This window comes from Nannobrachium achirus, assembly GCF_963921795.1.
Source record: "Nannobrachium achirus genome assembly, chromosome: 20".
Classification (NCBI taxonomy): Eukaryota; Metazoa; Chordata; class Actinopteri; order Myctophiformes; family Myctophidae; genus Nannobrachium; species Nannobrachium achirus.
Genome location: NC_137827.1, coordinates 48060918 through 48075039, shown reverse-complemented (window position 1 = coordinate 48075039; position 14122 = coordinate 48060918). Strand labels below are relative to the sequence as shown.

The 14122-nt window shown below is 42.9% G+C and overlaps 1 protein-coding gene across 1 annotated transcript in view; it reads left to right on the top strand.

The window, feature by feature from the left end:
* The first annotated feature begins 249 nt into the window (after positions 1 to 249).
* Positions 250 to 14122, top strand: part of eif2ak3 (eukaryotic translation initiation factor 2-alpha kinase 3) — a 67987-nt gene continuing 54114 nt past the window's right edge. The window contains exon 1 of the mRNA XM_080751262.1: positions 250 to 712. Coding sequence (XP_080607388.1) covers positions 387 to 712 — 326 coding nt within the window. The 5' untranslated portion in view covers positions 250 to 386. The remainder of the gene's footprint in view (positions 713 to 14122) is intronic.

Below are 14122 nucleotides of genomic sequence, written 5' to 3'. Positions count from 1 at the left end.
CCTACGGTAGGATTAATAGCGTACGGGCTGGTCAGATTGACAGTGTAGGAGTGCAATCAGAAGCGTCTACATGATATTATAATAACCTGCAGGGATTACACGACCCAATCCTGGTATAGAAACGGGGCGGGATTTAGCGTTACTAAGGCAAGTTCTTGAGTCAAGTATAAAGGGAATAACATGGTGCCCCAGTGGCTGTTTATGTTTACATAAAGAATACATTCGATTCGAATAGAAAGGGCGTCGTGTTAAGGGGGTTTTCGTCGTGTCAACAGTTTTTTTTGGGGGGTGGCACGTTTTGTAGTCGTCTCGTCTGTGTAAGGATTTACAAGGCCACTGTCTGGCATGTAAATCGCCTAAACTCACTAAATGTGCCAGTCTTCCAAATGGAAAGGAGGCTTCACTCTGGAAACGTGAGCATTTGCCTGGTGCTCCTGCTGCTGCTGCTGAGGACGCTGATCATTATTGGGACGTCGCAGACTCAGGGCTCCGCCATCAGGAGGAGTAGGGACCCCGCCGCCCTGAGCTCGTATCTGGCCGAGGAAGATGTCATGGAGCGGGGCTTGGAGAACGTAGGAGGAGGCGCCCCGGGGACGACGGGGGTCACCGCCGGGGGAGACGTGACGGTGGAGGACGGGGACGAGAGCGGCGGGGCCGCCGGGGAAGGACACGAAACGTACGGAGAGGGAGACGCGAATGTCACACCGACAAGGTAGGGGGAGAGGAGAACTAATGCAGTGATTCCCAAACTCTTTTAATGTCAAGGAGACGAGGACTCCCAAATTTATACTTTATTAGCCCGCGGACCCCCATTTGAAAAGATACGCCAGGGACCCCCATAAGAGAAGATTGTTATAGCTCTATAGCAGTGATTCCCAACCATTTTAAAGGACGGACCCCCATTTAATGGCATTTCTATCTCTGAGACCCAGATTTATATCGTAAAATCAATGTTAATTTAACTCAGACAGCGTACAAATGGAACTAAATGGACCCTTCAGGGTTCCTAACTATCATTTTAGCTGGGGACCCCAGCTGGGGACCCCCAGGACTCCACTTTGAGACAGCCATCACTGATCAGAGTCGTAGTCATGCCCGGGCATAGCGCCTTTCAGTCAGTTCAGTCAGTCAGTGCAATGAGTGCGTCGACATGAAGTTTGCAGAACTGAGCAAAACTTTCCCCCCAGTCTGTCTGTGTGCGACAGTTTCGAACGTTTGCATTGAAATATGACGCATTTTAGTTATCTTGACATGCAGAGTGGAAACTGTAGGCCTACGATAAGTGTTGTTTATAAGGTAAACGTGTCCAACTTGCATGCATGGCCATGCAACGATCCTCTGCAGTTGCAACATGCAAGACAGTGAGACCAGAATAGATCATTTGCACATGTCAGCGCTACTGTAGCAAAACGCCCACCACCACCACCCAGTGGGTCTAACTGAACTCAACCCAACACTACTACAGTACAGTGAGCTGACTGTTAAACAAGTCTAGTAGGTTCAGCTTGAATCGTCTGGGAAAGTTGTTGGGGCGACTGTCAGGCCACAAGAATTGACTGCGTGGAAAATAAAAGCCGTTCTTGTTGTGGCCATTTAAAGGTCAACTCAGGGAAGGATTCTGTGGACAGGGACAGGGTTGCTTTGAACACATTTTCATCTTCACTTGAAACATTTTCATCTTCCATCTTCACTTGAAATCAATGGCACATCAAAGTGGGTGTAATTTGGTGCTCCAAGCAGGGTGTTATCCTCTCCTGTGCTGCATGAAGAACCCCTCCAATCCCCATGGTGTCAGTCAGTAGGCATTCAATTCATTCATTTCCATTCCCATCCTATCTCACAAAGACGCACTCTTATGTGTGAATCAATAGTTTTCCAATAAGTCCCCTACATAGTTGTCAGTGTGCATGATAATAATGTTACTGTGAACCTACAGCACAGGTTGTTCCAAGCAGATTAGGATCTCACTCACACTGCACACACTGAGCAGTTGTAGACTTAGGTCTGGTGACTGACTTCTCCCCATGAGAACTGGCCAGGAGTGCTGTTCCAGATAAACAAGGCAGCAGCAGCAGCAGGCAGGTATGCTAGTCTGTAGGTGGGTAGATAAGGCAGGTGTTATCACGAAGCCAAGCTTGTTTCAATACTTTAGGGCAGGCATTTAACTGATGCAGTTATGCAGCAAGGAATAATAAGAGAGTTAGTAGGGGGTTTATGGTCTGTGGCAGTGTTTATCATTGCCTCACCCTGTATGTTTTTGTTCTGACTATGTGTTACTTTCTCTTCTCTGTACATCATCAATTGATATCATTATCACAAGGGGGAAGGAAGCATAGGACATTATTTTGTACAAAGTCAGACACTGACTTTATTGACTGCTTGGTTCATACTGGAAATGTGTTATTGGCTTTGGCGCAGAGACACTTAACCAGGTGGGAGTACCCCACTTTTCACCACACCCAAAATGTAGGCTACACACTGCATGCTGCTGGTCAGAAGTTTCCACACAGCATGCTGGGTAATATGACTTTAAAGTGATCAAGTCATAGTGTAATCACAATATTTATTTATGGACAAAATGTTGACATTTGATATGTGTCGAATCTCTGGACTGTTACGTTTTCTGTAAACTTATTTTTACTGTGCATTGCAACATTGCTTCTACCTCAGTTGACATTACTGTATGTGTATGGAATACTGAATAACAGAGGAAGCAATGACTTACAGCGTGTAGAGGATTTGATGAGTAATGGCTTGTTACATTGTTGGAAGACACAATAAAGATGAGAATGCTTTTTTATATAATGCATTGAAATAGAACTATCCCTTTTATAGAACGTGATGCATTGCCAAGAGTATTTTGTTTGTTTTAAAAATCCTTGCCTGTTATTTCTTTTTCCTAAAGTGAGACGTGGCTATTGACGCAGTGGGCAGTTACAGAATCGATTTGGTTTTGCTTGGTAAACAGTTGGTCTGACGCCTACTTCTTTCCGATGGTTGGCATAGTATATAAAGGGCAGTTCCGATACCTACAAAAGCAGAGCAAATATTTATTTTGATCAATTGCATGCGTCCTCTTGATTGAGTCAACTGTGCCCCGATTTATTGTATTTCATTATATACACGCAAACTGTCTGAAAAGTAGACTCTTCAGTGGACAAATCAAACTGTCTAGTCTTAGGGTTAGGGTTAGGGTTAGTCTTCAATTATATAGTGTATATATTTAAAGTGTTTAGATAGATATCGTACATTTTTGATACATTTTAATATCTCATCACTACCTAGATTTGGTTTCAGACAAACACACTTGCTGCCTGGAAATGTGTGTCAAATTGTCCAGTGTGTGTCATATTGTTCCTGGGAAATGTACTTCTGCATAAATTGAAAATGCAGTTGCATGAGCACATTGAATCATAATAGCTTGATTCGTCGGCTAGTAATGTAAATAGGAATTGGCTTTTGTCATAATCCTTTTTATTGACATTGTTTTTCTTTTGTACATTTCAACAAAATCTTGAGATGGTAGTAAATGAGCATTAAATGACCATAAACATAACAAATCTATGACGTTTTTAGAACTTTTTACCAAAAATACAGGCATGAGGCATCCCCCTCCCTTTTTAATATTTGACCTTCATATTTATCCAGCTAGTCCCATTGCACAGCTGCAGCAGTGACTGCCTGAAGTTGTGAGAGTCACAACCGATGTGACATGTTGATCACACCATAGAAGCGTTTTTCTTTTCTTTTCTCCAATTTAAATCTTTTGTTTGGCATTTTCACCATTAATGAACAAAGTTTGCGTCCGACTGAAACCCCATACATGCATACAATAGGGCATTCACGAATAGTGATTTTTAGTATTCGATTTATTCGACCTCAAAGTATTTGAATATTCGACAGGACTGGCCAAACTGTCAAATATTAAGTAAGCAAGAGGCGAACATTGTGAAAATAGCCGATCTACATGCTCACAACGTTGTGAGCATGTAGATCTGCTATTTTCACAATATTTATCTGTGGAACCGAGTCACATTAATACCTACAATCCCAAGTGCTTGTCCCCAGTTCAAATATATTTATTTTGGGGGTCACGGCCTAAAAAGGTTTGAGAAGCCCTGGTATATAGAGCATTAACAAATTCATCCACCAGGGGCATTGACAACTCATTCTTATGACTTCCTATCTAGTAGCCACGCTTTATAAACTATTATTTTTTAAAGAGAAAACATAAAAAGAAATATATATATATATATTTGGTGAATGCCCTAGCATACAAGGCAGTGTTGCCAGGGCCACCGTGGCGAAAAGGAGGCAAAGGATTCCGACTGTCATCTTCCGTAGCTTCAGTGTTGTATCAAGTGGAAATCGAAAGTAATTAGCTAAGCATTTTTCCCTGATAGAAACAGCCTATTCCCCTGTCAGAGGTCTTCCTGGGAGGCTAGTGCAGGGACACACTGACTCCACACAGCCTTCTGTCCTCTCTATGCAGTTGGTCACACCCTAGTATACAGAAGATGCACTCTACATTATTCACACAAACAAGTGTTTATGTTCTCTATATTGTCTTTATTTCTCTCTCTCTCACATTCATATAGGCCTAGTTGTCGGTTATCACTTTTGTCTGCAAATGCCATGTCATTAAACAACTTTCCTATGTTAACATTATAGTTAACTGCATGTCATGGAGATGAATGTTGGCGGAACGTCATTTCATTCTGTGTGATTTGTACTTGGCAAAAATAATAACGATAATGAACGTGATTTCTATAACGTTTCATTGTTGGTACAAAGCACCATGAAACTGTCAAATCAAAACAAGAATAATAATAAAACTAATTATAAAAGATATCTTTTTTTACAGCTGATGAAAACTAAATTACAAGGTACTAAAATTCAATAGCATTTCATTGAATGAACTGAGGAGGATAAAGGTGAGGTCTCACTTTAGTGCCAACACCTTCCCGGGTATCCGGGCTGTTAGTAGGCTAGCTGTGACAGAAAGGGGCCTCATTGGCACATCTGTGGAGAGAACACGACCTGCAATCACACCTGGTCCCCAAAAGCCTGTTTATACTTCAGTGTATGACCGTGTCGCTCCCTGGGAATGTATCGTTTTTTTTTTTTTCAACATCCATGGTTCAATTATTTACTTTTTACTTTAGAAGTAATTGCTTATTTTTTTTTGCAAAATATGTTTTTGCCAAATATGTTTTTTATTTATGTTTATATATATATTATAATGTTTTTCTTCTTACAGTTGAGCAATTATGCCAATTCCTGCCCTAAGTTTGCGAAGTTCCTAAGTTTACTTTGGCGTGCGACAAAATAATATGACAAAGTATGAATTAGCCATAACTGTCTGTCTGTCTCTTTCACGTCGTCATTTCTCACTTGGGAGTTGGGGCTCACTTTCTGTTTCTCTCTGTCTGTCACACTCCGTCTGTTCCCCTGCTCCTGCCTCTCTTGTGCGCTCTCTTTTTCGCTTTCTGTCTGTCTCTCCCTCGTTCTCTCACTTATCGTTTCTCTTTCCTGTGCTCTCTGGTTTAGCATCCCCCTCTATTGATTTATTTATTTTGTTCCTAAGGGAACCATGTGAAGTTTTAAACTGCATAAATGTATTGTACTATCACAGTTGGCTTACACTGTACCTAATTGTCATCTGCGGTACCTTCAGCAGGCCACAATTAAAACATTTTACAGCTCACTAACAAAAAGCATGAAGCAAAAAACACACAAGACACATAATGACAAGGTAATCAATGGTCAGCTAGAAATAAAAAGCAATGTTATTTGCATGTATGAGAAGACCTAATCATAGACAAAATATAGAGGCAGTTTCAGTGGCTTTTAGCAGACTTTATATCTTCTTCATGTTGTCAGGTAGGTACATTAGGCTGAGTTGAGGGTTTCACAGAGAGACAAAAATGGTACAGTGCTGTGCAATACAATCTCGAGGATATTCTTGAAGAGTTTATGTTCAATTAACAACGTAGAGAAGAACATTAGTGGTCCTTCACGGTGCACACTGTCTACACTTGCAAACACGAATAGAAAAAGAATGAACGTGTCTGTTAACTGACTTTCCTTCATCTTGTGTCTGAATCTACTTAACAGACACTAGGGATCAGACACAACTTTATGAAGATTTTCTGGCATGCCCCCCTGTCCTGATTAGTCCTCGCTTCTATGTGCTCCTTAGCTATGAATCCTGTACCTCTATTTCAGGGGTCTTCAACAACGTTTTCAGGCCAAGGACCCCTTAGCTGAGAGAGAGATGAAGCAGGGACCCCACTACCTATTGTATAAAATTGTGTTGCAGATTAAACATTTTCATAGATTTCTTAGACAACGTAGAATTGTCTGACAGCACCGTCATCATGTTGGAGTAATGTGTATTTTCAGACATTTAACCACTTGAACCGTCAAATACTTTAGTCTACACTTCTTTTCCCTCTACAAATCTCTTTGCCCAAAATAGCAGATCTACAAGCAGCTTGTAGATCTGCTATTTTTGGCTAATGTTCCGCTCAGAATAGAGATGCTAGGGTTCAAGTGGTTAATGTAAAAAACATGATCCTATCACACAAAGATTTGGCGACCCCCCCCCCGTAGTAACTCCCGGACCCCCTGTTTTAGACCCCTGCTCTATTTAGTTAACGAAGAATAATGTTTTTGGTCATCTGACATTCATCAGGTATCTGTCTGAATCAGATACATTTTAGTGTCTTCATAAATGAACATGGTGTGCAGGGCCACTTCATTTCTTCTCTCCGCTGGCTATCCTCTCCTTCGAAACTGTCCTTTGTACATTGTAAGTAGGTGTGCAATAGGACTTTATTTACTATGTTCACGGATAAAACTGACCCTCTCATTGATGGCTAGTCTCTCACAGTGACAGACAGTAAAAACTGAAGAGAGTCGCACTCAAAAATAAGATGAAAATCTAAAATGTTTGGGTCTCTCCCTGTGAGATTATCAATAGTTTCCCAGATTGATTTACTGTTACCCCTTTTACCTTGTTTGCTATATTACAATAAAAACAAGATTTAGCTCATCTCAGTTTAGATAACTTTATTCCTCAAATGAACCTTCTTAAATCTTCCTCCCTCTCACACACTTGCACTCCCTTGTATCTCTATTGTCTCTTGCACACCTTTTCTTATGTTACCTCTTCTGTTTATATTGATTCAGTATAAACCGATTAGATTGAGCTTGACAGTCAGTGTTTGAGAAGCATGCCTCTCCTCCTCACAATACAAAAATAAATGCCAAAACTCCTCGCCCATTCTCAATGTCCTTTTCAAGGGTACAGCAACAGTTCGTTTATCTGTAGTCAAACACAGGCCACGTGTACTTGTGCCACAAACTCACAAAGCCTGTGATAAGATCTGCACTTCAGCTGGAAGTGTATTTTGATTAACCACCGTTCTTGTACACAATGATTCGTGGTCTTCTTTCTCTTCTAGTTTATTTCAAACTTACTTTTGCACTTCTTAGAATGGCTGGCAAGATCCTGCTTGAGTTAAAACATGTATTTGCACTTAATTAAGAGGCGTTAGGTTAAGCTTTTTTCTAAATTCCTTTAATCTTTTCACCTTTCTTGTGCTCATATTCTTTGTTTGGTCTTTTTCATTTGTTGTTAAGTTTGACATTTTCTTTCTTTCTTAATTTCTTTCTTTCGTCATTTCTTTCGTCATTTCGTTAAGTTCTTTCATTCATGCTTTACTTTTGACTTTCTTTCTACTCTTCTAACCTTGGAGACTTCAACCATGTGTGTTCTTTTTCCCCCCACTCAGATGTCTATTGTCTACATTTAAAGTTTAATTTTTGATGTCGGTTTCAGATTCTGTTGTATTTCCTGTGTCTCTCTGTTACTGTATGCTATCATCTATAAATAATCCACATGTTGACTTTGATGTGCTTTGCAGCGAGGCTGCTGTTGTGTTGATCTGATGCATGTCACCTCACCTCGCTGTCTCTATCTGTATAGAAACACACCACTTTGGAAGCTCGTTGTTTACGTCCATTCCATTCGGCTGTGTGCATGTCGGCGTCTGCCTGTGAGAGTTTAGAACATTTAATATCACAGTGAGTGCATACATGGTTTCACTTGTGTTTATATGAGAGCGCTAATGTCCACGAGGGCATGTTTGTGAAAGCTTTGTATGAACTATGAACATTGGTGCTGTGTGCATATCGTCACTGTCAGGCAGAAACCTCGTAATCTCCAAGTTTCAAATTTGTACTTTCTTTCGCAAAGTAAAGCCCTGCTTCATCATACAAGGTCGTCGCACAAAAGTAGTGAAAACAGCAGATCTACAAGCACACAACGTCTCGCGGTGCGAGGCGTTGTGTGCTTGTAGATCGGCTGTTTTCACTAGTTTAAATCATTTTTTTAAAATGATAAATGCAAAACGAACGGTTTTGGACATACAAGGTTTCCACCCGACAACGACGATATTGTGTATGTATGTGTGAGAGAGACAGCAGAGTGTCAAACGAACTCCCCCCCGCCGTGCGTGTGTTTGAATCTTGTATGATGGTGCCTGATGGTTTGATGCCTCTGTCAGACGAGCGCGGCGCTCTGCGGGGACCTCCTGCACCTCAGGGATGGCTCCGAGGTGAGAGGAACCAGAGGACGCCTCGCTGGTGCCGCCGTTTGAACTCCCTCCACCTCCACCTCCACCTCCCTTCCTCCCATCCTCACTCGCTCCCCAGTCCCTCCATCCCTCCATTCTCCTCTTTCCCTCCCTCCCTCCCTCCCTCCCTCCCCTCCTCCTCCTCCTCGCCCCCTCAGGGCTTGTACTGTAGCTACTACAACAGCTCTTCTGGGCTGCCACTTGCCGGCTGGCTCCCACCACAGCCGACTGCTTAGCAACAGCCAATCAGCAAGGCCCGGTGCCGGGCAACTTTTGTCGGCCAATTATGTCAGAGCGGAGGGGTAGTAGTAGTAGCGTTCGGAAATTTGAGTTGGTCCAAACTGCGCGGGGTCTGGCTGTAGGGAGTGGGAAAGGAAGAGGAGAGGAGTGGGGTTTTTTTTGGGGGGGGAGGGAGAGAGTTCACGTCCTTGTTTTTTTTTTTTTTTTTCTGCCCCTTTCCTTTGCTTCACGAGAGGTTCTTGTAACCGGGGAGATGTTGTGGGTTTTATTAATAGAAACCTGTCCCCAAAATGACAGGTCGTGGTGACGTAGAGCGGTAGAGTAAGGTGTGGCTCCGCGTGGCTCTGAAGTTGCTCTGGACTCCCTCAGGACAAGTTCCACAAAAACTGCACGTACCATAAAACACACACAGACCACGTGTGTTAGCAGCTCATACCTCTCAATGCCTGAGTAGTCGAGGCTGGCCAGTTCCTTTTTTAATCTTTTAAATCACTTGTTGTTAAAGTTATCGCACGTGGCAGGCAATTATATAATTTGTTTCACCTGTTCTTATTCTTGCTGTTTTGACAGTATTTATTTAAAATGTATAAAACAAAACAATTAAAGTTAGTTATCATGTGTAGACAACATTGCATCAAAATTGTGCTCCGGTATCATGACGCCTGGTCACAGAAGTCTTTCTGAAAACAACATTTTAAAAGTTGTTCTCTTGATAGAAAAAATAAAATAAAATAAAATAAAAAACGTCAGCTATAGAATGCAAGCTTACAGATACAAAAAACTCTCCTGGTTTGTTCCAGCATTTAGTACCACTATGAACAGTTAGTTGATGCCTTAATGTGGGCATCAGAAAACATTGTACCGGAGTAATGATTAACTCTTACTAGCTTACTGTGTTTTGGTACTTGTTAGGAGGACCCACCCTATAGCACTGCAGTATGGGAGGGGCAGAGGGGGAAAGGTAGGATATTAGCGTTGGGAGTTAAGACTGTGTGTGAGAGAGAGAGAGAGAGAGAGAGAGAGAGAGAGAGAGAGTGAGGACTGGGGAGAGAGGGATGCAAACAGAGGGGGTAAACCGGCGGTTAGTAGGACCACACTCCACTGTTGTCCTGTGGATAGCTGCTCCACTGCTTAGCAACAACGAATCGGATCACTAGATCAGAGTGGCCGCCCAGCCAATCGGCTGCCAGGAGCGTGGCGCCATAGAGTTTGGATTCAACCACGTGGTCGGGGAGGAGAGGGCGAGCGTGAGTTTGTTGTGCAAGAGAAAGGGAGGGATGAGCGCAAAGCTTTTCTGTTGTTGGTATCTGGAAGTTTTTTCCTGAAACCACACCCAGTGGTCTGCAGCAAGCATCCAGATGGTGTTCTGCCTCTCTGTCTGTTTGCTTTTTGAAGATTTTGTAAAAAAAAGACCACAATATGTCGAAAGTCTGTTGATTAATTCCAGTTAAGCCTCGCTTCAGCATAATTACAGGCATTTGACTAGTTCTTTTTTTTTATTTACACATTTTGTTGTGGCCAGTTACATGAAGCCCACCAGAGCTGACAGACTACTGATGATCATGTGCAGCTCTGACTGTAATCTGATTATGTCCATCTTCCTGTTATTTGTAGGAGTTTTACCTGTGTGAAATCTTAAATGACCCTACTTCTGAGAATAGTTTTCATAAATCGATAATGATTTACACAACACAGATAAATGCCCATTGAGCCAGTGACCAACTTAAGTTTTAGTGTGCATACTGTGTGTGCAATACTGTGGACTGAGAATTGTCTGCAAGAGCTTTAAGTCTTACATTGTCTTTAATTCAATTACCTGACTTAAAATTAAACCGTTAAAACATCACAGTAGAAGAGGACACCTCTATATAATTGTACACCTCAGTAATCAGTATCATATTCTTAAGAAGTATAGCCCAGTCAAAATACCTAGTATACACTGCTGCTGCTTGCAAACAACTCTTAAAAAGTTGTGCTTGTAACTTCCTAAAAACCTGCTACAGTAGTATAGTGAGTAAATTGACGGTTTCACTGCTTAAGGTTCGATCAATATCAGATTAGAATCCACAGGACGTGGACCGCACTCTCACTCCTTTCTGCTGCCAGTGCAGCCCGTCTAGCAGGGTGCGGCCGGCTCTGCGCCATATCCATAACTTTCCCCCACGTGCTTCTCCCCATGCTCTCGTATCTTTCTGCTGCTGCATCCCGGTGGCTGCGTGGCGGGGCTGACTGTCAGCCGCTGCCGGCTGCACCAGCGCTCCACACACACACTGACTCCAGCATGCAGCCGCGGCGGCTGTTGCATGGTTACAGCCAGACCCCTCTGCCATTGGCCCACATTCTGTACAACCTCCCGTGCCCATTGGCCGAGCAAGTGGGAGAAAAACGGCGCGCTGCGATTGGAGGGACCGGGCTTCAGGCAGGCTGTGCTGCGATTGGTCTGACTCAAACTGGTTCCCCGCTCCTTGGAGACTCTGGCCCTGTGTAAACATCCTGGTATGTTTCTTTCAATGGGAGCGTGTTTACCAGCCTGTGTGTGTGTGTGTGTGTGCGCATACTGAGCTCCCAGGCTCTCCGAGGAGCAGTTGTGCTTGAGCTGAAAGCAGAGGGGTAATTGCCTCCTCGCGCACTGGCAGACGCCTGGTGATTGAAGAAGCACTCGGCGCTATTATGACACTTTGACAGCGTCACAGGGTTCAGGGTGCTAACAAGGCTTTATTCTGTAGCTCTCGTTCTGTTTACTCTGCCTCTCACTCGAACATCTGTTTCATCCACCACACTGCCGCTGCCCCCGAGCCTGTGTGAGTGTGTGCCGCGCGGCAACAGCCCATGGGCTGCGCGTTACACACTGTCCCTTTGGTGACGAGCAGGGGAGGCCATGGATGGCTCCAGGCCATCGCAGAGCAGACAGACGTGGAAAATAAATTGCCTCCAGTCCAGATCCAAACGAGATGTTGTTTTTGTTTTTGTTTTGTTTGTACGCTGGATTATTTTCTTCGGCTATCTTCTCATCTTCTCTTCTGCTGTACTTCTATTGTATCAGTACTAGTCCTCCCTTCCCCCCTTCCTAACACATATTCTTTCTCCTTATTGCCTTCATGTTACCTAAGTTGTAGAGTTAAATCCCCCCCCCCCCACCCCGTCTGCCCTATCCTTTATCTGGAGTACAAAGGCTCAACCGAGGGGCTTTGATCTTCCTTGAAATTAAAACCCTCCTTCTCCCACTGTCTCATTTCTTTCTCCCTGTGTGAAGTTGAACTCGTAGCGCTCTCAATGACTTCTTCTCTCCCAACACTTTTTTACATTCACAGCATGACTTGAGGGATGAGGGAGGAGGGAGGGGGGGGTGGAGTGGAGTGGTGGGAGGCGGGACCAGGCAGAATCAACGCAGCACCAAGACGACACCCTCTCAGAATACCTACTGCTTAGCAACAACCAATCAGCCTAATATTTTTGGCTGGGCATCGCAGCCAATCCTGAGCGTCAAGCGCAGGCTTTAGCGCACTGTGTTTTTATTGGTGGTTAAGGAAGAAAAACAATGTTTTTTTCCCCCCCTCCTCTCTATAGTTTAGTGGTTTAATAGTGGGAAGACTGATAATGCTCGGAGCAGATTTAAACAGATTATCTTGGCTTTGAAGGGCCTGTAAGACACATGGCTCATTAATGTTAAAGCAATCTCATTTGCATTTTTATGCTAACTCCTCGGCTCAAAGCGGAGATGAGAGTGAGTACACAGTAGCACCCTTAGATAAAATATTTTATTTTTGGGAGTGTCAGTGTCACGTGCTCTATCCACTTAAAACATAAAACAATTCAATTATCATTATCATCATACGACTTAGGCCACCTAATTACCAATTATGGAGTAAATGGGATTTGCCTGGACAACCCAGCGTAAGAATTGTCACACAGGATTACCCACAAAGTGCGTGGACATTTAGGACTTACAAGGGTGCGGTGCAGTAAGACATTTCCCAGCAGACTGAATAGTTAATATGCAGCAGTAACACTGTTTTGACACTGTGACGATGTTTAAGTACTGTCTCGGAGGTTGTTTCAATTTGACAGTAAAGTCTGTGGGGATACGGTCCACACTGGAGTAACGAACATGATAAAGTGTCACTGATCGTTGTCACACCTTGAACACATAATCTCAGCAGCCATAACCCACAGCGAGCCTCTTTAAGTATTTTTAAGCATCCTGCGCGATAGAATCACATTTACACTGCATCTAAAGACTCCACCTTTTGCACAAAAATCGCGCATTTTTACCCCAATGTTTCTAGCAGCTTCTCCTGAAGCTATTGTATTCGCACAATGTACACTTTGTAGAAAAGTAATGTGTGGGTTTGCTATGCAAATCTTTCCCCAGAGTGTCTCCTACGCAATTTTCATCACCAAAGTATCAGGTTACAGTTTGTGTGTAGGGGTGTGTGTGTGTGTGTGTGTGTGTGTGTGTTGCTAAAATGAAAACATTGAAATAATGAAAATAAAACATTGGCAGGCCTATTATAGTAATAATAATAACACAATTAGGCCAAAACTTTTTTTTTTTCAAAAAACTTATTTTTTTCAAAAAACTTTTTTCAAAAAACTTTTTTTTTTCTCAAAAAACTTTTTTTTTTCTCAAAAAACTATTTTTTCTCAAAAAAATATTTTTTCTCAAAAAAAATTTTTTTCTCAAAAAAAGAACTACCCATATTTGCCCATTACAAATCCATTTGATTGCTGGTATACTGTGAGGGCCCCCAGAGGGGGCCCGAGCTCTAGATTTGAGGGCCCCCGAAGGGGGCCCGAAATTCTAGTATAATTAATAGGCAACTGAGGCAGAGCTGGCGCACCACAAATTGAGTTGACAATTTAGCGTAAAATGCACTCTCATTGTATCCACCTGTTTCCGCGGTAATTTACTGTAGAATTATGTGTGGGACACATCCGGAGAACAGCTGACATACAAGCTCACGTCGCGTCGCAGATGCAACCGTTGTGAGCTTGTAGATCACACTCGGCTGCGACGGCCGGAACTGTCACACACCTTCTGCGCAATGCACGATGGGACGTTGGAAACTTGTGGATACTGTATGTACTCCGCAAATATTCCATGTCCATTGATCCATTGATTTTTTTCCTCTCTCTCTCTCTCTGACTGTTCTTTCATTGCATGCCCGAAACGGGTCTCAAAATTACACTTTTAGCACACGTAAAGACAAGTATTTCTACTTTGTTTGCCACACTTGTTA